At 45.0% G+C, this 24914-nt stretch overlaps 1 protein-coding gene across 1 annotated transcript; it reads left to right on the forward strand.

Annotated features, from left to right (window-relative positions):
* Nucleotides 1-1973: 1973 nt before the first annotated feature.
* On the forward strand, nt 1974-24813 carry LOC110507678 (pre-mRNA-processing-splicing factor 8). Its single transcript, XM_021587823.2, has 43 exons — nt 1974-2207; nt 2800-2920; nt 3136-3304; nt 5576-5740; nt 5955-6173; nt 6523-6735; nt 6896-7021; nt 7165-7270; nt 7682-7872; nt 8164-8283; nt 8461-8650; nt 9021-9140; nt 9317-9451; nt 9658-9787; nt 10092-10288; nt 10624-10830; nt 11217-11380; nt 11504-11630; nt 11837-12029; nt 12239-12426; nt 12674-12912; nt 13128-13274; nt 14028-14238; nt 14506-14622; nt 14809-15056; nt 15358-15537; nt 15804-15939; nt 16093-16262; nt 16434-16563; nt 16677-16823; nt 17085-17245; nt 17515-17706; nt 18000-18237; nt 18499-18627; nt 18794-18907; nt 19160-19333; nt 19697-19890; nt 20150-20389; nt 21015-21156; nt 21394-21534; nt 21819-21958; nt 22325-22527; nt 23959-24813. The coding sequence occupies exons 2-43, from the start codon at nt 2812-2814 to the stop codon at nt 24111-24113; spliced, it is 7017 nt and encodes a 2338-aa protein (XP_021443498.2). The 5' UTR covers nt 1974-2207; nt 2800-2811; the 3' UTR covers nt 24114-24813.
* Nucleotides 24814-24914: the final 101 nt, after the last annotated feature.

The following is a 24914-nucleotide window of genomic DNA, read 5'->3' on the forward strand; positions in this document are numbered from 1 at the left end:
AACTGAGTAAAATACCCTCTGCAGTTGGCTCACCAATAGGATATTATTTCGAAAATATTCTAAAAACAAAGAGGTATTTTTTATACAATATATCCCGATTATTCCATATATAATATCTGTGTGGAGAATAAATTAAGGACCATGACAAGAAAACCTGCAGATTAAAAGCAGAAAGTTTCACTGGAACTTTGTCAATATTATAATTGCAAAACAACATTAAGTTAAGGCCACCAAAAGTAGAGAAGACATGATGAGGAATAAAATTCCAGATAGAAGTGGGTCTTCTTAGGAATTGTTTTATCCAATTGATCTTAAAAGTATTATTTAAAGTAGTTAAGTCCAGAAAATTCAGTCCACCATTTTCATCAGTGTTCGTGACAACAGTTTTCCTAATGTAATGGGTACGGTTTCTCCAAAGAAAGTTGAAAAGCATCTGGTCTATCTCCTTGCTTATTTTACTGTCAAGATATAAAGATAGAGCACCATATGTTAGTCTAGAGATACCTTCAGCCTTGGTTATTAGGACTCTACCTTTTAAAGATAAGTCCCTCTGTAGCCATTGATTTAGTTTCTTCTGGGGTTTTTTAATAAGAGGGTTAACATTTAGTAAGCCTCTAGACTTCTGATCCTTTGTAATGGTTATGCCTAAATATGTAAGTTCTTCTTTTACTGGAATACCATAATATGAAAGTGTCACACAATCTTTGACAGCCATGAGTTCACATTTATTAATGTTTAGATATAGACCAGACGCTTTGGAAAAGGATTGTATCACATTGATCGATATGGGAATTTGGTTAGGGTCTTTCAGAAAAAGTGTAGTATCGTCAGCCAGCTGGCTTATAATAATTTCTTTACCAGCTATGGAAATACCTTGTACAGGACTATTATTTAAAGAATTTGCAAGAAGTTGGGTGATTAATAAAAGCAGGTACGGAGAGATAGGACAACCTTGCCTAATTCCTCTCTTTGGCTCTCTGGGGCGGCAGGGTAGCCTAGTGGTTAGAGGGTTGGACTAGTAACCGGATAGTTGCAAGTTCAAACCCCAGAGCTGACAAGGTATCTGTTGTTCTGCCCCTGAACAGACAGTTAACCCACTGTTCATTGAAAATAAGAATTTGTTCATAACTGACTCAAATCTAGGTGAGGTGCCATATTTCAATTTGATAGAGCCATTTGCATAGAGTCTTAATAGCCTTACAGAAACTCAGTAAAACTGATGCTCTGTGTCAAATGCTTCAAATGCTTTTCTAAAGATAATATGAAGCTATCCTCAGTTATTAGACCTTTAAAACAGTATCTTAGTTACTGTATACATAAATAATAAATATAGCTTTCAATCTTCTTCGTAAGTTTGTAAACAAAATAGGTATTCATTCTGGTCATACAAGAACAAATTAATACATTGAAATACCTGAGTATTCCTGAAAAATAGTCACCTGAGGTAAACAGCATAAGGAAAATGAGAATACCATGGCTGAAACCATCAACCTGTTCCTTCTGGTGAGATTTTACGGAGGAATATGGATTTCTGAACCGTTGATGAAGCCTCGTCCTCCGACGAAGTAAGCAGCCTTCCCCTCATTTCGTGCCATCTTGATCGTTGGCCACAACTTGTTCCTTCTTTCTATGTCTTCCGGGCTGAGATGCTCCGCGAAACGCATACCATGGCTCTGAAGGAAGGCGTTCTTCCTAGCAGCTTTCCAGACAGCATCCCTGTAGAATCTGGCAGTGAATAGCATGATGATACCCCTAGGTCTTGAATCGTTTTGCTGTTGCTTCTTGTATATCCATACTATGACCAATAAGCATACGATTTACTAAACCCACGTCACAAATAGTACGGTTAGTATGAGTATCCGAACACAGCTATCCTGTCCAACTGACGAGACTTCCGTTTCTTCATCCGGGGACTTTGAATTAGTGCGCATGTCTTTTACGTTTGCGCATCTTCTTGCGTAGCTCCTTTGTTTGTGTTGGTCGAAATCCATCAAACAGCGTACTGTACGTTCGTGAATTCAAGCGAATTGCGCGCAACGTGCGGTGTCGTTCACACTGCATGCTTTGGACAGGAGGAAGGCTAATCAATACAATCGTGAAAAGCGGGGAAAAGTTCATTGAATTTTTACAGAGAGATGTTGTTATAATCGTGTGCAAACCAAGGCAATTTTCATTACAAAGCAGTTATCCTGGACGTGGAGCAGGAGGTATGGTTTGGTAGACCCTCTGGTTGTGTAATTGAGCTGGTTAGCATTAGCAGACTAACGTTAGCTAGTGCTTTCATTTTGGGCCTTCACAAAAAAGTTGTCGCCCAACCAATAACAATTACTAGCCAACTAGTTGTTTAAATCAGACCATAGGTTAGTAGTTTGTTAATCTATTGGTGAACAAATTTGACCACTTTTTTTATCTTCCCAATGAGTGTGCTAACGACGCACTTGAAATTGTACGCGTGCTACAACTAAGTTACAAAGCATTCGCACATTCATTGGCTAAGATAATTTAGCTAGCCAGCGAACTAACGTTAGCTAGCTTTCCAGACTTTGCACTGCTAAAGAGTTCACCTACTAACGTTAACTAACATTAGGAAGAATTTACCAGATAGCAAGCAGCAGCCATGCCTTTACATGTTGGTAAATCGAAAAATTTCGTGATGAATTTGGTTGGAGCACAATAAGCTGATGCGTTACTTGTTATTGACATGCATGGACTATGTACGTTGCTGAAGTCCTAGTTAACTAATAATACATTATTCTAGTTTGCCCAATTTTTATGTTTTTTTTGTTTACATCTTTCAAGTTGTGAGTCGCCATGGCAGCTGCCTTCCCATATAGAGGGGTACCAGGTGGAATGCCCCCAGGTATCCATCCCCCAGCCCAGGTTCCAGACTACATGTCTGAGGAAAAACTGCAAGAGAAAGGTGGGTTAAGCTCAATGGAGAACTTTTGAACCATGTGTTTTATCTAATGCACAGCTACTGGACTGGCTTCATGGAGCTGTCATCTACTAAAAAGCATAACATTTCATTGCCCCTTTGGCTATGATTTCCATGGTTGTTATTCGATTCATAAAATGGAAAATTCCTTTGAATGAACATATCATATAACCATTATTGTTATCTTCCCAATCCGACAGCCAGAAAATGGCAGCAGTTGCAGGCAAAGCGCTACTCTGAGAAGAGGAAGTTTGGGTTTGTTGACGCCCAGAAGGAGGACATGCCACCTGAGCACGTCCGTAAGATCATCAGGGACCACGGTGACATGACCAACAGGAAATTCCGTCACGACAAGAGGGTATACCTGGGGTAAGAAGCAACTTCCCAGTGTCTCTATGGAACTCTGGTGATTTGGATTAGAATTGAGAAAATGTTGTTTATGATACCCAGGGGTGAATGTAAAGCGGTACGGTGTCCTGGGCAAAATAAATAATGTGATACGCAGTACGTATAGAACATGAACCTATCGCAATAATTAAAACAAAATGGCAAGAAAACTGTAGGCTATTACACCACTATTTATCATTACTGCTTGTCAGAGGCATGGAGAATTTAGCGAATGGACTTTTAACTATATATTCATGTACATACTACTTCAATTGGGCTGACCAACCAGTGCTCCAGCGCATTGGCTAACTGGGCTTATCTGCATTCTGACTCGCCACCCCCTCTTTTACACTACTGCTACTCTCTGTTCATCATATATGCATAGTGACTATAACCATATCTACATGTACATACTACCTCAATCCGCCTGACTAACCGGTGTCTGTATGTAGTCTCGCTACTTTTATAGCCTCGCTACTGTAGGTCTACCTACACCTGTTGTATTTGGCGCACGTGACAAATGAACTTTGATTTGAATGGACCTGAAAACGGGTGGTATAGCCTATGGTTAGATGAGAACACTGACATTTTGCTAAATTCTGGCCTAATGACAATTGCCAAATGTTAAGTTTTGGGGTGTTTTGTGTGACTTATGCCTCTTAACATTCACCATTGTTTGGAGGCTGGAAATATGTTTAGAGTGGATGAACATGCGTGGGTAGCCTAGTAAATGAGCCCTTTTGAAGTGTTTATTTGACAGAGGTCCCGTACAGGGAATACATTAATCTTACTGCTGATGAAATCTCACATTGTTTGGTTACCATTTTGAACCTGGTTGTTTTAGATGTTTAATTTCATGTGGAGAATACAATGGTGAAATCTTAAGTGAATATTTGATCAATTATTGCATGAGAGCACAAGCTGTTCTGGATGACTGTGATCTTGCTCTTCGTAGCCGATGTAAGACCTTTAAACATGTTAACATTCACAAGACCGCGGGGCCAGACGGGATACCAAGATGTGTACTCAGAACATGCGCTGACCAGCTGGCAAGTGTCTTAACCGACATTTTCAACCTATCCTTGATCCGGTCTGTAATACCAACTTGTTTCAAGCAGACCTCTATACACCCTGTGCACATGAACGCCAAGGTAACCTGCACTCACATTTACAGCGATGAAATGCTTTGAAGCTATGGTCATGGCTCACATCAACACCATCAGAAACCCTGGACCCACTCAAATTCAGATACCGTCCCAACAGATCCACAGATGACGCAATCTCTATTGCGCTCCACATTGCTCTCGCCCACCTGGACAAAAGGAATACCTATGTAAGAATGAGTTTCATTGACTACAGCTCAGGACCCTGGGAATTAATACCTCCCTCTGCAACTGGATCCTTGACTTCCCGATGGGCAGCCCCCAGGCATAGGCTACAGCGCTTCCGCCACGCTGACCATCAACACGTGTGCTTAGTCCTCTCCTGTTCTCAGAGTGGCCGTGTACAACTCCAACACCGTCAAGTTTGCTGAGGACACGACTGCTCAACTTGAGCAAGACAAAGGAGCTGATCGTGGACTACAGGAAATGGAGGGGCAAGCATGCCCCCACCCACATTGGTTGTACTTTAGTGGAGCGGGTAAAGAGCTTCAATTCCCCGGTGTTCACATCACTAAGGAATTAACATGGTCCACCCACACCCACACAGTTGTGAAGAGGAGGCTGAAAAGTTCCCTTTAGGAGGCTGAAAAGATTTGGCATGGGTTCTTAGATCCTCAGTTACACCATTGAGAGCATATTGGCGGGCTGCATCTCTGCTCAGTACGGCAATTGTAAGGCACCTGATTGCAAGGTGTTGAGTACGGCCATGTACATCACTGTGGCCAAGCTCACTGCCATCCAAAAATGGTCAGTCTCCAGCCACCCAAGTCATAGATTGTTCTCTCTGCTACCACACAGCAAGCGGTGCCAGTGCAGCTGTGTCTAGAACCAACAGGACCCGGCATACTTACACTGACATTCTAACACACACACGACATGCGCACACATGCATACGGAAGCCACACAAAAGGAGAGGAAAGTAAGCATTTCACTGTTAGCCTATACCTGTTGTTTACGAAGCATTTGATAAATAAAATGTTTTGTGGTTTGCTAACTATGCCCCCGTCCTCCTTTTCAAGCAATGCTCACACCACTTCCTCTGTCTCCACTAATCTTCCCATCTCTCCTTTTTGTGCGGTCTTCTCCACAGAGCTCTGAAGTACATGCCCCACGCGGTGCTGAAGCTACTGGAGAACATGCCCATGCCCTGGGAGCAGATCAGAGACGTGCCTGTCCTATACCACATCACTGGAGCCATCTCCTTCGTCAACGAGATCCCCTGGGTCATAGAGCCTGTCTACATCGCCCAGTGGGGGTAAGACGGACTAATATTCTGTTCGTGCATGTTTTTATTTCTGTTTTGGTGTAATTTTTAGAGTGAATGAACAATTGAGGACTGTTTATGGATTTAAGCATGCTTAGTTTCCATTAAAGTCCTATTTAGATTTTTTTTAAACTAGAGTTAGCCATAGATGCCTCAAACCACCTAGATTATCCTCGTTCGCTTGCTAGTTAAATTCTCTCCGTAGCGCCATGTGGATCATGATGCGTCGTGAGAAGAGGGACCGTCGTCACTTCAAGCGTATGCGCTTCCCTCCTTTTGACGATGAGGAACCTCCCCTGGACTACGCTGATAACATCCTGGATGTGGAGCCACTGGAGGCCATCCAGATGGAGCTGGATGCAGAAGAGGACTCCTCCGTGGCTGAGTGGCTCTACGAACACCAGCCCCTCAAGGACGCCAACAAGTGAGTCGCAGCGAAGCCTGTTTTGGTTTCTCTCTGGGCAGTCCTGATGTGTAAAGGGCAGTTCTGATGTGTAAAGGACACCTGCTCACTGAGTTTCATTTATTTTCAAATTACACAGTTTAAACTATTGCCTGGTGGTCATCAGAATATTATCACAGTGTACCAATGACCTGAAACCTCTTAATGTAAGCCACAGTATTTAAACACAAGTCTTGATTGGTTTAGCACAAGTTCTGAGTAAGTTGAAATCAGTCAAGTGTTCTTCAAGCTAAAACACGACTAGATTGGTTGTCTATTTTCTTTTTGTCCTTGTATGAACCTGCCTTTCTCACCTTCCCTTCAACCCCAGGTATGTGAACGGGACCACGTACAGGCGTTGGCAGTTCACCCTGCCCATGATGTCCACGCTGTACCGTCTGGCCAACCAGCTGCTGACTGACCTGGTGGACTACAACTATTTCTACCTGTTTGACCTGAAGGCCTTCTTCACCTCCAAGGCCCTCAACATGGCCATCCCCGGGGGACCTAAGTTTGAACCCCTAGTTAGGGACATCAACCTCCAGTAAGAGCTGGGATATTTAGTCTGTTACTCCTTAGTGGGGACTCTTAAGTACATTGCTGAATCGCTCAAATAAATATTTTTAGTGCTGTCTAACTTGTGGTGGCTTTTGGGCATTACACTGTGGAAGTATCTGTTCCTGAACTCTCTTCTCCCATCTCAGAGATGAAGACTGGAACGAGTTCAACGACATCAACAAGATCATCATCAGACAGCCAATCAGGACGGAGTACAAGATTGCCTTCCCATACCTGTACAACAACCTTCCCCACCACGTTCACCTCACCTGGTGAGAAAGATGCCCTCTACTGACATTACTGTCTATCTCATACAGGCCCCAGAACATCCTCCTAGATTCTACAAATGGAAACCTCCTATTGACATGCACACATTTGGGTGATATGCCACCAATGCTGACAAGTGTTTCTGTAGGTACCACACTCCCAATGTGGTGTTCATCAAGACTGAGGATCCTGATTTGCCAGCGTTTTACTTTGACCCCCTGATCAACCCCATCTCCCACAGACACTCAGTCAAGGTATGTGTTGTTTTTAATGGACAGTACGTTATGCACTGCAACCAAATTGCCCTTCACAGACAAATCCCTCTTGAATTGTAATGAACCCTGCCCAAGCAGCTCTTTTAACACAGTCTTGCCTAGGGCACAGAAATGTTTTCTCAAATTGTATCTACCTAGCTAGTAGCCCTCCCACAAAGGCGCACTTGCATTGGTTTGCTTGCAAGTGCGTAACGACTGGAGGAAAATTGAATTGGATGGTGGGTTACTGGCTGAACAGAATCTGTGCTGCAGTTGGTCCATCAGCATTCAAACACCTATTTTGAGATTGGAGGAGTCAACTAATAGCAGATACTTCTTTATTGTAGTGTTCTCCTGTTGTTTTGCCCCCCCCCCCCCAACATCTCTCACACATACTCACACCCCATACAGAGTCAGGAGCCTCTGCCAGAGGATGACGAAGAGTTTGAGCTTCCAGAGTACGTGGAGCCCTTCCTGAAGGAGACACCCCTCTACACAGACAACACAGCCAATGGAATCGCTCTGCTCTGGGCACCACGCCCCTTCAACTTGCGCTCTGGGAGGACCAGGCGGGCCATCGACATCCCACTCATCAAGAACTGGTGAGGAAACACTCAAATAACATTATTTGGTAATGTTGATGTAGGATGGGAATTGATATTGCTGTGTAAATGTATTTATTGCCTTTTTTAAACCAGGTAAGTCATTGGAAACCTTCTCTTACAATAAATACTCAGTAACGTGTCCTACATAGACCTTTAATGACTGAAGATGACTGCTAAATCTGTGAACTCTCTTGTCTCTGCTGATATTGTAAACCTAATAAAGATGGCATGGTAATACTAAATGAAAATCTAATTAGTGAGTGTCTGCCTGACTGCCTCCCATGTCAGGTATCGTGAGCATTGCCCAGCCGGCCAGCCAGTGAAGGTGCGGGTGTCTTACCAGAAACTGCTCAAGTACTATGTACTCAACGCTCTCAAACACAGACCACCCAAGGCCCAGAAGAAGAGGTAAGCATCAATGATGATTCTCAAGTTACTAAACTAACCCCCAATTTCATCAATGATTGTTTGTAGATGTTTGATATGGAAAAATAACTGACATTTACTATTTGCAGCACAATTTTGTGGAAAAAATATACCACAAGTACAACAATCTGACCAGCCTCCTCTGTCCTCCCCTACCAGGTACTTGTTTCGTTCCTTTAAAGCCACCAAGTTCTTCCAGTCAACTAAGCTGGACTGGGTGGAGGTGGGCCTGCAGGTGTGCAGACAGGGATACAACATGCTGAACCTGCTCATCCACCGCAAGAACCTCAACTACCTGCACCTGGATTACAACTTCAACCTCAAGCCTGTCAAGACCCTCACCACGAAGGTAACCAGACAAACTAGATGCCAACTGATGTAAGAGGGGCAAGACGGAGAGAAGTCCTGTCCAACCCCCGGCTTACCGCAGGCCTTCTTAGTTGTCAACATTGTGTAACTAAATCCTAATTTGTGTAGCACAATATTAACGGGTGCTTGTGACATGCTGCATTACAAGCATGTTTTATCTAACCTGCAACGAGTTAACAATTTAGTAGTGGTGTTGGCCAACTTTGGAAATTTGCAGATAGAAATGTCATGAATAAACCTTACATTACGTGTCAGAGGCATGTTTGTTCTACTTATCATATTTTTATCTAAATGCAGTCCATAACCTTGTGCCCTGGTGAATGTGCATATGGTGTCTGTCTTTTCTTCAGGAACGTAAGAAGTCCAGGTTCGGGAATGCCTTCCATCTGTGCAGAGAGGTGCTGCGTCTCAGCAAGCTGGTGGTGGACAGCCACGTGCAGTACAGACTGGGCAACGTGGATGCTTTCCAGGTCAGCAACACAGCACTTGAATAACATCAAAGCCCCAATAAAATCTTCCTTTATTTGGTGTTAAATAGCATGATTTGATTTTGGCTCACAATTGGAAGTGCCTGTTAGAAATTCAAACCTATTAGGAAAGACTTTAAATATGTATTGTTTCTCCCTACTTCCTCCTTGGTCTGTAGTTGGCAGACGGGCTGCAGTACATCTTTGCCCACGTGGGCCAGCTGACTGGCATGTACCGCTACAAGTACAAGCTGATGAGACAAATCCGGATGTGCAAGGACCTCAAGCACCTCATCTACTACCGCTTCAACACTGTGAGTACTGAGTATACACCCACACACTTATATCCATGTAAATGGTCACACAAACATTACCTATGTTGTCGATTTCGTAAAGGAACAATTTTCCATTATTGCCACTAAGTAACACATCTGCTCTGAAATGTATTGGTGGTTATATTGGAACACAACTAAAGGCTGAGTTTGTTGTTGAAGGTATGTGTTTTGCTGTGTGTTCTCAGGGTCCAGTGGGTAAGGGTCCAGGCTGTGGGTTCTGGGCACCAGGATGGAGAGTGTGGCTGTTCTTTATGAGGGGCATCACCCCTCTGCTGGAGAGATGGCTGGGCAACCTGCTGGCCAGGCAGTTTGAAGGTAAGGCCTTTTAACTTCCCTTTATCATAAGTGATGTTAGAACTGTTTGTGATACTAATTATCACATGAGGCACAATGGCCTATCAATTAACTACTTGCTTACCCAGTTGCATTTGAGCCCTTGAAAAGTAAATATTTTGATAAGTGTGTTTGTGAAGGGTGAGGAGAGGGAAAAAGCAGGACCATGAACTATGACGACAAGAAAACGCAAATGAATTCACTGTGGATCGTGAGAAGCTCTCCTACTGATGTACTGATTGGGAACACCAGTCACTCAACCAATCGTGGATGTCCCCTTCAACAGGTCGTCACTCCAAGGGCGTGGCGAAGACTGTGACGAAGCAGCGTGTGGAGTCCCACTTTGACCTGGAGCTGCGTGCGGCCGTGATGCACGACATCCTGGACATGATGCCTGAGGGCATCAAGCAGAACAAGGCCAGAACCATCCTGCAGCACCTCTCTGAGTCCTGGCGCTGCTGGAAGGCCAACATCCCCTGGAAGGTATGAGATTATAGAGATGAAAAGGCATGAGGCAGCATATAGGGGGAAATGAATGTTGGGGCAACATTTCAGGGTCTTGTGTGCTTGATTTTACTGCCAGAAAGGTAGGAGCAGTTCAGGGAATGTTTGCTTTAAGAATATTTATTGGTGACTTGTTATAGAAATATAATCTTTCAACAAACTCAGTTGTCTTCAGAAATTATGATTTTGTAAGCAATAAACATAACTTGTTTTCCTGAAAGGTTCAACATTTGCCATTACTGGAAGGTAGTTCATTTACACCTATCCAGTACTGGGACAGCTTTTGGCACATCTAATCCATGTCGACCCTCCAGGTCCCAGGCCTGCCCACACCCATCGAGAACATGATCCTACGCTACGTGAAGGCCAAAGCTGATTGGTGGACCAACACAGCCCACTACAACCGCGAGCGAATTAGGCGCGGCGCAACCGTGGACAAGACTGTGTGCAAGAAGAACCTGGGCAGACTGACCCGTCTGTACCTGAAGGCTGAGCAGGAGAGGCAGCACAACTACCTGAAGGTAATACAGCACACACTATGATCCTCGTTTATGGCATGGAAGGCACTAAATAAGTGCATAGCTGTTGCAACCATAGAGGTAGAACACATAGTTATCTCTATTGTGCAACTACCTTCTCTGCTGTGAGGAGTGTAGACAATTCAGCCATGCAACAGCAAACCAGCAGAGTTAACAGGGCCACCAGTCTCTCAAGAACAGGCTGAGTCGGTAGTATAATACTCTGACACTTGTTTTAAAAAATGTGTGTGTATATATGGGATGTTTGTTTATAGAAAAATCGAATGTAATGGTACGGCTTATTTATTTGTACCAAAACTGGTAACTTGGTTCCTATGACTTCATATTGCCATATGCAGTGTGTATAATGTGTCAGCTGTGTCTCCCAGGATGGTCCATACATCACAGCAGAGGAGGCTGTGGCCATCTACACCACAACAGTCCACTGGCTGGAGAGCAGACGCTTCTCCCCCATCCCCTTCCCCCCACTGTCCTACAAACACGACACCAAACTGCTCATCCTGGCTCTGGAGAGGCTCAAAGAGGCCTACAGGTAACACACACTAACTCCCTGTAGCCTTCTGTTAGGGAACATGTACTGAAAAAGATGGCTTTAGATCCTTTCTGCTAGGGTATCTTGCAGTGATTTGACCGTGTGGTTGTTTTCTCTTCCCAGTGTGAAGTCCAGGCTGAACCAGTCTCAGAGAGAGGAGTTGGGGCTGATAGAGCAGGCCTATGACAACCCTCACGAGGCCCTGTCCAGAATCAAACGGCACCTGCTCACACAGAGAGCCTTCAAAGAGGTTAGTCCCAGGACCAACTCTAAATACACACTGGGCTTTTTGCTTAAGCCACCCTCTAAATTTCATCCCTTTTCGTCTAACTATATGGAGATGATTTGAACTTTCAGTTGACCAAGTTAACTGTCCTAAGAACCAAATCTATCTCGCTTCTATGAACTTAGCACTCACCCATTCCACTCCAATTGCTCTCCTCCCCCTCTCTCTAGGTTGGCATAGAGTTCATGGACCTGTACAGTCACCTGGTGCCTGTGTATGATGTGGAGCCCCTGGAGAAGATCACGGATGCCTACCTGGACCAGTACCTGTGGTATGAGGCTGACAAACGACGTCTCTTCCCCCCCTGGATCAAACCAGCTGACACAGAGCCTCCTCCACTCCTCGTCTACAAGTGGTGCCAAGGTGAGGACTAGGTTGGGTAGATTTTGAGTGTGTTTATAGTAGTTGTATTTATGTACTGTATGTGTATTCACAGAGCCAATGCATATTGTATAATAGGAAAAGGTATCTATGCCCTCTGCAATCGTTTCTGTTCGACGCTTTCAATAATTCTATATCCATTCATTGTAGGATACAAATCAGAGTGTTTTTCCCTCGTGTTTTGTAACCAGGCATCAACAACCTGCAGGATGTGTGGGAGACGATGGAGGGAGAGTGTAACGTGATGCTGGAGTCTCGCTATGAAAAGATGTATGAGAAAATAGATCTGACGCTGCTCAACAGACTGCTGCGTCTCATCGTGGACCACAACATCGCTGACTACATGACTGCCAAGAACAATGTGGTCATCAACTACAAGGTGAGAACACCTTGCTGTCTCGAAGAGGGGTTTGTTGTGCAGGGTTTGGATCAAGTCAATTTAATTTGAGTCAATTCAGGAAGTAAACTGAGATTCCAATTTTCCTCATTCAAAAGCAATGACGAAGATCTTGTGCTGGTCTTTTTTGTCAGTTAAATGATGGCATTGTTTGATATTCTACCTTTTTACTTTTCGCTACTAACTGTTTAGTTGTTTATATAAATATCCTTTTTCTCTCCCATCCCAGGACATGAACCACACCAACTCGTACGGTATCATCCGTGGTCTGCAGTTTGCCTCGTTCATCGTGCAGTACTACGGCCTGGTCATGGACCTGTTGGTGCTGGGCCTCCACCGGGCCAGTGAGATGGCTGGACCCCCTCAGATGCCCAACGACTTCCTGTCCTTCCAGGATACAGCCACAGAGAGTGCCCACCCCATCCGCCTCTACTGCAGATACATCGACCGCATACATATCTTCTTCAGGTACAAAACAGCAACACAACACCTTAGATAGAAGTTAGTACTCCTTAACTGACGCTACATCAAATACCTGAGTAGGAGCAAAAGAGACACGCACACACACACACACAAATTTTACTTGGTGCAGACTAACGGCTTAGACTTATCCATGTAGGTATCTGTTGAAATCTGTAGAAGCTCAGTGATTGACGTGTCCTGCTCTTTTCTCCTTCTTCCAGGTTCTCAGCTGATGAGGCCAGGGACCTTATCCAGAGGTACCTAACGGAGCACCCTGACCCCAACAATGAGAACATTGTGGGCTACAACAACAAGAAGTGCTGGCCCAGAGACGCCAGGATGAGACTGATGAAGCACGACGTCAACCTGTGAGTCGTTGTTCCCCCCCCCCCCATATTGCTTGTTCTTTATATGGAACAGTAGCTGAGAAAATAATGCAGGACTCGTGTGAGATGTACTGATGTGAGACCACATTTTATTTTCCCTGCTTCACCAATGTTGGGATTCTGGTTAATTCAGCTTCAGAAGTCTGCATTGTCAGTTGAGCTCTGCAGAATCACTGCATTTTGGACTTATCTTTGTTTCCAAACATTGAATATTCTTAATCATTAGTTGTGCTAGACACATCAGTGGTGCGATTAGTCTACGGTCTGTACCAGAAGTTAATGGGTATCTGTAGGAGGAATGGTCAGTGCAATTAATCTTGGAATGTACTGAGTGTAGGGGAAACGATCACATGTGGCAGCAGTGATAAGGGGAGAGAGTCGTGGTTTAGTGATGAAGGGGGTTGAGGTCAGGTCACATTAAGGGAGAAGGAACACTTTATTAACCGTATCACTTAATTTCCTGCCTAGCAATAAAGATGCAATGTTTAATAAGAAGGAGGAGACTCCACCCCAAATTGGGGTGTGTATATATATACCACCACTGGTAGAACCACTTCTTGGTCTGTTCAGCTGTTCTATCCTCTGGGATGAATAAACTTTGTTTAAGCTTTCATAGTGTCTGTTGAGCTCTTACTCTGATATTTAGAACCTAAAACCAGCAACTTGAATGGGAGGAACAGCGATACTCCTATCTTGTGAAATAATAGTTGTCCCTCCCTCTCTGTAACTGTCCAGGGGTCGTGCTGTGTTCTGGGACATTAAGAACCGCCTGCCTCGCTCTGTGACCACGGTGCAATGGGAGAACAGCTTTGTGTCAGTCTACAGCAAAGACAACCCTAACCTGCTCTTCAACATGTGTGGCTTCGAGTGCCGCATCCTGCCCAAGTGTCGCACCAGCTACGAGGAGTTCACCCACAAGGACGGAGTCTGGAACCTGCAGAACGAGGTGAGAGGGGAAACGGAGGGATGGAGAGAGAAAGGCTGGAGGAAGAGGGATGTTGCCTGGTTAACTTAGTTTATACCCAGTTTAAACTGAGTTTATACCAGTTGACCCTGTCCTTCGCCCCCATGGTGATACAGTGGTGTGCTAAATGATCATGGCAGCTGCCACCAGATAGTCAGACCTTCATCACCGTGGCTGACTGGAACTGATACGCTGCTACGCTGTTGTCCCTTGTACTAAGACAAGGCTGTTCTTGCTGTGTGTGTGTAGGTGACCAAAGAGCGTACTGCCCAGTGTTTCCTGCGTGTGGATGATGAGTCCATGCAGCGGTTCCACAACAGAGTCAGACAGATCCTCATGGCCTCAGGATCCACCACCTTTACCAAGGTAAACAACTCCTTTACAAAACATCACTGTTTCTTTCTTCACTGAGGTTCTGTCATTTTATATAGAAGTATACCAACTAAAGAAATCTGTTGTCAAAATGAAATTCATCATTAGTTGGGTTCATAACAGTAGTTATGAGAACCGTACTAATGTCGAAATACATTAACCCCCCCAATCTCCCCTCAGATTGTCAACAAGTGGAACACGGCTCTGATAGGGCTGATGACGTACTTCCGTGAGGCGGTGGTCAACACCCAGGAGCTGCTGGACCTGCTGGTGAAATGTGAGAACAAGATCCAGACACGTATCAAGATCGGTCTCAACTCCAAGATGCCCAGTCGCTTCCCCCCTGTAGTCTTCTACACCCCCAAGGAGCTGGGAGGGCTGGGCATGCTGTCCATGGGACACGTCCTCATCCCACAGTCGGATCTGAGGTAAACGCAAAATACAGAGTGTGTAGAAGCTAGGATTTGTCCAAAAAGGGTCATAAATGTTCCTGTATGAGGTTAACAAAGTCTACTTACTGCAAACTTAGAGAACATGGTATTGATAGAAATGTGAGCTGGATAATGATGTGACATTGCTAGTTGACTAATGAAGATAGACCTGGTTGCATTACTTCCTCTTTGAAATGTAGTTATTACATATTAATACATGTTTTAAATTACGAGTTAGAGGGAAGTTTTCCTTCCTGCCACTAACCCATCTTGTCCTGCTGCCCTCCCTCTCCACCAGGTGGTCAAAACAGACTGACGTTGGCATCACCCATTTCCGGTCCGGTATGAGCCACGAGGAGGACCAGCTGATTCCTAACCTGTACCGCTACATCCAGCCCTGGGAGAGTGAGTTCATCGACTCCCAGAGAGTTTGGGCAGAGTACGCCCTGAAGAGACAGGAGGCTATCGCACAGAACAGGTACTGAACACCTACACAGGCAAGACCTCTATCTCAACCCCTGGTCCCCATGTAGGCTGGATTTAAGCTCCACTTGGCGTTCTTAATCACACACTGCACGGATGGTTCCTGCCAGAATGTAGAACTCCACATTTTAGAGGTTTTGCTAAGGAGAAGACTTTTCAAAGTGTAAATGTAGCCTTCGCTCCATATTCTTTAACTAGATGGTCATACGGTTCAGAGGTTTAGTACTATGAGAGGTGATAGATGTCTTGTGTTCCTGTCAGGCGTCTGACCCTGGAGGACTTAGAGGACTCTTGGGACAGAGGTATCCCCCGTATCAACACCCTGTTCCAGAAGGACAGACACACGCTGGCCTACGACAAGGGCTGGAGGGTCCGCACTGACTTCAAACAGTACCAGGTAAAACAGTAACCAGGTGGTACTCTCACAAAAGTTATTAAACTCTGGTAAAAGCCTTCAGCGTATGTCCAGGCATTAAGGTGATTCTCTTTCTCATTGTGTCCTAGGTTGTGAAGGAGAACATTAACTATGTTCTGTCTGATTGTCCTGTAGGTGCTGAAGCAGAACCCGTTCTGGTGGACCCACCAGCGTCACGACGGGAAGTTGTGGAACCTCAACAACTACAGGACAGACATGATCCAGGCTCTGGGAGGGGTGGAGGGCATCCTGGAACACACACTCTTCAAAGGGACTTACTTCCCCACCTGGGAGGGTCTCTTCTGGTCAGTACCACACACTCATTCACTGCGTGACGTAGGTTATTGTTGCATGTTTGTGTGCGTGCATTTTACGTATTTATGTTATTCATGCTCAGACATTTATTGCAGTATAACATAATGTAGATGTGGGGTTTTACCTAGCTGACCTCCAGCCTTATCTCTACTTCACCACAGGGAGAAAGCCAGTGGCTTTGAGGAGTCCATGAAGTGGAAGAAGCTGACCAACGCCCAGAGATCTGGTCTGAACCAGATCCCCAACCGTCGCTTCACCCTCTGGTGGTCCCCCACCATCAACAGGGCCAACGTGAATACCTGATTACACACACACATACACACGGATGCATATCCCAGATTGGTTTTGTGTCTTATATTGTCACTCTTAACTCACAATCACGCTCTGTACTCTGTCCTCTCTAGGTGTACGTGGGTTTCCAGGTGCAGCTGGATCTGACCGGGATCTTCATGCACGGAAAGATCCCCACCCTGAAAATCTCCCTCATCCAGATCTTCAGGGCTCACTTGTGGCAGAAGATCCACGAGAGCGTCGTCATGGATCTCTGTCAGGTACTTTTATCTCCAGCTTGATGTATTTGGTTCAGTCAGGGATCACAGGAAGCCGGATGATCTTGAGACATGGCTGTAGACTCCAATGATACGTTTGTGTACCTTTCCCTTCAATGCCTTTCCAGGCAGCAATAACTTGCAGAACCCAAATAAATTTTAATAAGGACATTCTCTACCAACATCACACAAAAAACGTGGTTGAAAAGTACATTTTTATCATATGAAACTTTTCAAAAAAATCTGTTTCCTCTGTCTGTGTAGGTGTTTGACCAGGAGCTGGATGCCCTGGAGATCGAGACAGTGCAGAAAGAGACCATTCACCCCAGGAAGTCCTACAAGATGAACTCTTCCTGCGCCGACATACTACTCTTCGCCTCCTACAAGTGGAACGTCTCACGCCCCTCCCTGCTCGCTGACTCAAAGTACGACGCTACAGTTTTTTTTTTTTTACCTTATTCCAGGTTAACACTGAAGCTGTGTCTTTGTTGGTTGGACATGAGCTATGTTTTGCAGGTATCCATTTTAATGTGCCATCTCAAAATGGAAACGGCTTCCAAACTTCCATGACATAATAGATCCAAGTTTTACAAGAAGCCAAGTTATTCTTGCCAGAGAGAGTACGACTCTCACGACATCAAGACCTTATTTCTGTCTTAGTACTAATTCATCCTTGACCTCTCTCCCTCTTCAGGGATGTGATGGACAGCACCACCACCCAGAAGTACTGGATCGACATACAGCTTCGCTGGGGAGACTATGACTCTCACGACATCGAGCGCTACGCCAGAGCCAAGTTCCTGGACTACACCACAGACAACATGAGCATCTACCCCTCCCCCACCGGGGTGCTCATCGCCATCGACCTTGCCTACAACCTCCACAGGTAAGCATAGCTACGCTAGCATTTCTGCTAATGTCTGCATGACAAGTAATTGATACATTTGCTAGCCTGTAGACATGAGTTCTAGCATTACCACTAATGTCCACATGATAAGTGATGGGAAATGTTGTTAGCGTAGCTAGTAGTCTTGTATAGTTGTCAACAGTTGCCCTCTCACACACGTGAGCTCAAGGGTGTTACTGAACACTTGTTTGTTTACATTTATCACATGACATAGGAACTCACCAGCCACCCTCTTTCTTTCCTCCCTCCCTACCTCTCTCCCGTCTCTCCAGTGGGTACGGTAACTGGTTCCCGGGAGGCAAGCCCCTGATCCAGCAGGCCATGGCTAAGATCATGAAGGCCAACCCTGCTCTGTACGTCCTGAGGGAGCGCATCCGTAAGGGTCTGCAGCTCTACTCCTCAGAGCCCACTGAGCCCTACCTGTCCTCCCAGAACTACGGCGAGCTCTTCTCCAATCAGATCATTTGGTTTGTGGACGACACTAACGTATACCGTGTCACCATCCACAAGGTGGGTGAGGAGTCTGGGGCTGAATTAGAATTTAGAATTATTAGAGAACCGACATTCTGAGATTCATGTCAACGTTCTAGGGCTTCTAATTTTATGGGTTGGATTCTCTGGCACAGCAGTGTACCTCCTAGAATATTTTTTACTGTAACATTTTCAGACAATGAAACATTTCTGAAAATATATACTGTTAGGTAACTAGTCTCAGGATGTTACACACTGTCTATCTTCGGTCATGAAAATACTCCTGCTCTGTCCTTGCAGACGTTTGAGGGTAACTTGACCACCAAGCCCATCAACGGAGCAATCTTCATCTTCAACCCCAGGACAGGCCAGCTCTTCCTCAAGATCATCCACACCTCTGTGTGGGCCGGACAGAAACGTCTGGGACAGGTTCGTCTTCAAATGAAAAATACATTTTACTCTCTTTAGCAATGCACAGGGCAATCAGACTCTGGAAAGGAGCAAATAAAACATTTATGAAAGACTAGTTATGCTCAATGTCCTCACTACTTTTCCTCCCCTCTTTCTTTCCTTCTCTTCTCTCTCCCTTTTATAGCTGGCGAAGTGGAAGACAGCTGAGGAGGTGGCTGCTCTGATTCGTTCCCTTCCTGTGGAGGAGCAGCCCAAACAGATCATTGTCACCAGGAAGGGCATGTTGGACCCCCTCGAGGTGATACCCCATACCTCACAATTATTACATTGATTGATTACACTGCACCTCATTGATATAGACATAGCGTTAATCTGCCCAATTTACAGATCAGTACTTGACTGAGATGATAAATATTTTGACTATCACGCTTCTTTCTCTGTGATACATTTTGATACGGTTGAGATGATTGAAAAACTGAGATGACCAATGTGTAGCAATCACAATCTCTTTACAACCTAACATTTTATTTGTATCCCTTTCTCCTCCCAGGTCCACTTGCTGGACTTCCCCAACATTGTGATCAAGGGCTCTGAGCTGCAGCTGCCCTTCCAGGCCTGTCTGAAGGTGGAGAAGTTTGGAGACCTAATCCTGAAGGCCACCGAGCCTCAGATGGTCCTGTTCAACCTGTATGACGACTGGCTCAAGACCATCTCCTCCTACACCGTTAGTCTACTTCCTACTATTTTTGTACAAGAATGAGACTTAAGCAAGGTGGTGGTAGTAGACTGACTGGTTCAAGGCGTGAGTGGCTGTTCACTTCCTGTGACCGATAATACTAGAATAAAACTAAAAAGGATTCAACAGCGATTTCTGCCAAATCTAGCGATTAGCGGTTAATGTTTATAAAAAAATTAAGTGTATTGTATACATAGGAGCCGGCTAACTGAAGAATGATGCCATAAATATCAACAATGTCTAGTCCTGTTTCTCATTCTAGAAGCTCTTCTGGAGTGCAAAACCTTTGTTGGGCGAGCCGTTTCTGTCATACCCCTGTTTAACCAGTGTGGCTCTGTTTCCTGTCTCTAGGCGTTCTCCCGTCTCATCCTGATCCTGAGGGCGCTCCATGTGAACAACGACTGTGCCAAGGTGATCCTGAAGCCCGATAAGACCACCATCACAGAGCCTCACCACATCTGGCCCACGCTGACCGATGAGGAGTGGATCAAGGTGGAGGTGCAGCTCAAAGACCTCATCCTGGCCGACTATGGAAAGAAGAACAAGTGAGTGGCTATAATGTCTGTGGTGGCCTTTGTAAAGCTGTCATGAAGCTTCACAACGCTGTCATATGTATATTAACTTCCATTTGCTATTATGAGAGTTCACAACACCTACAAGAAAAATCTCTAACCATCTCAATAAGCTTTTGCGAAAATGTTTATGGAATCAAGTAACATCTAGGATACCCACTACAAGCGAGCATGCATTTCAATCCCAAATCTCCCTCAACCATATCTGACCTGGACTCTCTGAACTCTCCAGCGTGAACGTGGCATCTCTGACCCAGTCTGAGATCCGTGACATCATCCTGGGCATGGAGATCTCTGCTCCGTCCCAGCAGCGCCAGCAGATTGCTGAGATTGAGAAGCAGACCAAGGAGCAGTCCCAGCTCACTGCCACGCAGACACGCACAGTCAACAAACACGGAGACGAGATCATCACCTCAACAACCTCCAACTATGAGACACAGACCTTCTCCTCCAAGACAGAATGGAGAGTCAGGTATGTAGGGGGGAGACATTTTTTGGTACCCTTCCCCAGGTCTGTGCCTTGACACAAATCTGTCTTGGAGCTCTACCGGCAATTCCTTCAACCTAATGGCTTGGTTTTTGCTCTGACATGCACTGTCAACTGTGGGACCTTTTATATAGACGTGTGTGCCTTTCCAAAACATGTCCAATCATTTGTATATACCGCAGGTGGACTCTAATCAAGTTGTAGAAACATCTCAAGGATGATCAGTGGGAACATGATAATGTCTCATAGCAAAGGATCTGAATGCTTATGTAAATAATGTATTTCTGTTTTTTATTTTATTTGCCAAAAATTCTAAACCTATGTTCACTTTGTCATGGGGTATTGTGTGTAGATTGAGGAAGAGAGAAAAAAAATGAATTTCAGAATAAGACTGTAACGTAACAAAATGTCAAGGGGTCTGAATCCTTTACGAATGCACTGTATATCCTTCCAATCACCCTTGGTGCTGACAAGGGAATGTAGTACACTTTGGAGCATTTTGATTGTTATATTATAGTTATTCCTCAAAGCAGGAGTTGTGAAATCAAGGCCATAGCTTCGGAGGTGAATGGAGCGCCAATAATGGCTCTTTGATAACTTCCTCCTGCAGGGCCATCTCTGCTGCCAACCTGCACCTGAGGACCAACCACATCTACGTGTCGTCTGATGACATCAAGGAGACGGGCTACACCTACATCCTGCCCAAGAACGTCCTCAAGAAGTTCATCTGCATCTCAGACCTGCGAGCCCAGGTCAGTACCGCAGCCTACTGTTTATCCTGTTTGCGTCACTGTAACCTCTCCTAGTTATCTCTTTGTACATTTCTGTAGATATTATTGTAATATTCTTTATATATGAATGAAGTGCTTAACTGCTTATACAGCTAGAACAGGATTATTTGGTACCCTCAATCATGTCTATTGTATAGTTTTTATATATCGGTCAGTCTGAATGTGTGTCGCTGACGTGTGCATCCTCTCTGCCTCCAGATTGCAGGTTACCTGTACGGCACCAGTCCCCCTGACAACCCCCAGGTGAAGGAGATCAGGTGTATTGTCATGGTACCCCAGTGGGGAACGCATCAGACCGTCCACCTACCCAATCAGCTGCCAGGACACGAGTACCTCAAGGTACAGACTTATGGGATACCATACACACACTCACACATAAACACACATGCTCAGATACAAGCATATAATATGATTTGATGGTATGCTGTTTACTGGGTCATGTCTCATTACGTGGAAGTGATTAACCATGGACAATGGCTAATTTTCCCTGTCTTTATGTTTTTGAGGCTCATACCAAGTAGCCTTTGAAATTGGAAGTGTTCAGTTCCTGATCAGGGCAGAACACACACGCACTCCTGCTTCCCCTGTGTCTCACCTCCTCTCTACCTCTTCTCCGCCTACAGGAGATGGAGCCCCTGGGTTGGATCCACACCCAGCCCAATGAGTCTCCCCAACTCTCCCCCCAGGACGTCACCAGCCACGCCAAGATCATGGCTGACAACCCCGCCTGGGATGGAGAGAAGACCATCATCATCACCTGCAGGTAGGACAGATACTGTTGTACTTGCTTTTTATTAACTCTTATCAGCAGTGAGTCTACATATAGCAGCTAATTTGAATAAGGTTTTACTTCATGACAGATCAGGCCAGCCCGGTTATAGAGGGCTTTATTGTATGTTGGTTGGATTGACAGACTTGGTTTAAACCCAGACTGTCTACTCGGGTCTGGACTGGGTTAGCCTAAACTATGGCCTTCAGGTCTCGTCAAGGTTATTCATCGTCCCAACCACCCCAGCTACATTTGTAAACATTGATTAACTCCACCTATACATGCATCACTCTTCTTAACATTCAAGTTGCATCTGTACATCAAGGCTAACTACCATATAACATCTTTATTCATTTCCAGTTTCACTCCCGGCTCCTGCACTCTGACGGCCTACAAGCTGACTCCCAGTGGGTACGAGTGGGGCAGACAGAACACAGACAAGGGCAACAACCCCAAGGGCTACCTGCCCTCCCACTATGAGAGGGTTCAGATGCTTCTGTCTGATCGCTTCCTGGGCTTCTTCATGGTGCCTGGACAGGTCTCCTGGAACTACAACTTCATGGGTGAGTAGTGCATAGAACCCGGGATTTCGCAGACACAGATTAAACCTATTCCTAGATTGAAAAAGCATGCTCAATGGAAAGTCTTGTATAATGGCTAACGCCCGTTATCAGTGAATCTTAGTGTATTTGAAACAATGAAATTCAACATCTGTGTAACATATCAGGGAAATAAGCATATTAGGAGAATAAGCATTTTACAACCACATGCTTGCAGTGTTTGATTATCAACATGTTATCGGGATGTGGACAGCTGCTCGTCAAACATCTCATTTCAAAATCATAGGCATTAATATGGAGTTGGTCCCCCCCTTGTTGCTATAACAGCATTCACTCTTCTGGGAAGGCTTTCCACGAGATGTTAGAACATTGCTGGGGAGACTTGCTTCCATTCAGCCACGAGCATTAGTGAGGTCAGGCACTGATGTTAGGAGATTTAGGCCTGGCTCGCTGTCTGCGTTCCAGTTTATCCCAAAATTGTTGGATGGTGTTAAGGTTAGGGCTCTGTGCAGGCCAGTCAAGTTCTTCTACACCGATCTCAACAAACCATTTCTTTATGGACCTCGCTTTGTGCACTGGGGTACATGGTGAAACAAGAAAGGGACTTTCCTAAACTGTTGCCACTAAGTTGGAAGAGCAGAATCGTCTAGTATGTCATTGTATGCTGAAGCATTAAGATGTCCCTTCACTGGAACTAAGGGGCCTAGCCCCAACCATTATAAGAGCACCCGACTATTATTCCTCCTCCACCAAACTTTACAGTTGGCACAATGCATTGGGGCAGATCACGTTCTCCTGTGATCGACCAAACCCAGATTTGTCAGTCGGACTGCCAGATGGTGAAGCGTGATTCATCACTCCAGAGAAGCGATCCACTGCTCCAAAGTCCAATGTTGGCGAGCTTTACTCTACTCCAGGCAACGCTTGGCATTGCGCATGGTGGATTTAAGCTTGTGTATGGCTGCTCGGCCATGTAAACCCATTTCATGAAGCTCTCGGCTAACAGTTACTGTGCTAACGTTGCTTCCAGAGGCCGTTTGGAACTGAGCGTTGCAACCGAGGACAGACGATTTGTACACGCTTCAGCACTCAGCGGTCCTGTTGAGTAAGCTTGTGTGGCCTACCACTTTGTGGCTGAGCAGTTGTTGCTCCTAGACGTTTCCACTTCACAATAACAACACTTATAGTTGACTGGTGCAGCTCTAGCAGGGCAGAAATGTGATGAACTGGCTTGTTGGAAAGGTGGCATCCTATGATGGTGCCACTTTGAAAGTCACTGAGCTCTTCAGTAAGGCCAATGTTTGTCTTTACTCAATTTTATACACCTGTCAGCAACGGGTGTGGCTGAAATAGCCAAATCCACCAATTTAAAGAGGTATCCACATACTTCTGGCAATATAGTGCATCTCAGTACATCCTCTCTTCCTCTTTCAGGTGTTCGCCACGACCCCAACATGAAGTATGACCTGCAGCTGTCCAACCCCAAGGAGTTCTACCACGAGGTCCATCGGCCCTCTCACTTCCTCAACTTTGCCTCCCTGCAGGAGGGAGAGATCTACAACGCAGACAGAGAGGACATGTATGGTTGAGACTGGCGCTCCGCTCAGAGATGAGAGGATTACCTCTCTATTGTACATTTTCTATGATATGGACATCCTTATGCGGCCTGTCTAGTACAGTCAGACGTATCATTTGACCCAGCCAGCCATGAAGTTATGAATATAACTACTGCTCCATGAAGAAAGGAAATGAGGTACAGCACAGTAATGGCAAACTCACGAGTGTGTGATCTCCATAGCTGTGATGGACTGAGTGTACCAACTGATAGGGATGGCCTGAAGATATTGGGGAATTTGTATGTAAGCCTAGTACCACCTTTTTAGGACACAATGTCACATTGTGTATGTTTTCTGCAAAATTATGTTTGTTCCATTTGGTTGCCCTCTCCCCTCTGATCTCTCCAATAAGGCTTCAGCATGTGAATTCTACTGCGTTTCATTTATGGCTTTCCTTTTGACACATTGCTGCCAATGTGTAATGGTATTTGTGTTTGTCTTCAGTCTGTAGTAGTTGATATAGCTGTAAGATTAATTTTTCTGTGGCATTTCTTTAAATGGGTAGTTAACCATATTCATAATGCTCTTTTTTTTCTCTCCCATAGAAACTGAACTGTGACAATGGAATTGATATGTACTGTTTATGCTAGCAGTCTCTTACCCACTTGCTATGTTGTGCATTCATTGTGGACACTTGGTTTGGGTTAAAATAAAGATAAACATTTTATAAGTATTTGCCCTTGTTTGGTTGTCTCAGTTTTTGTGTGGGAGTGCAGTTATCATGTATTTTGTGAATAGCACCAAGGACACACCTGAGATACTGACTGCTGTGGT

This window comes from Oncorhynchus mykiss, chromosome 27, assembly GCF_013265735.2.
Source record: "Oncorhynchus mykiss isolate Arlee chromosome 27, USDA_OmykA_1.1, whole genome shotgun sequence".
Classification (NCBI taxonomy): Eukaryota; Metazoa; Chordata; class Actinopteri; order Salmoniformes; family Salmonidae; genus Oncorhynchus; species Oncorhynchus mykiss.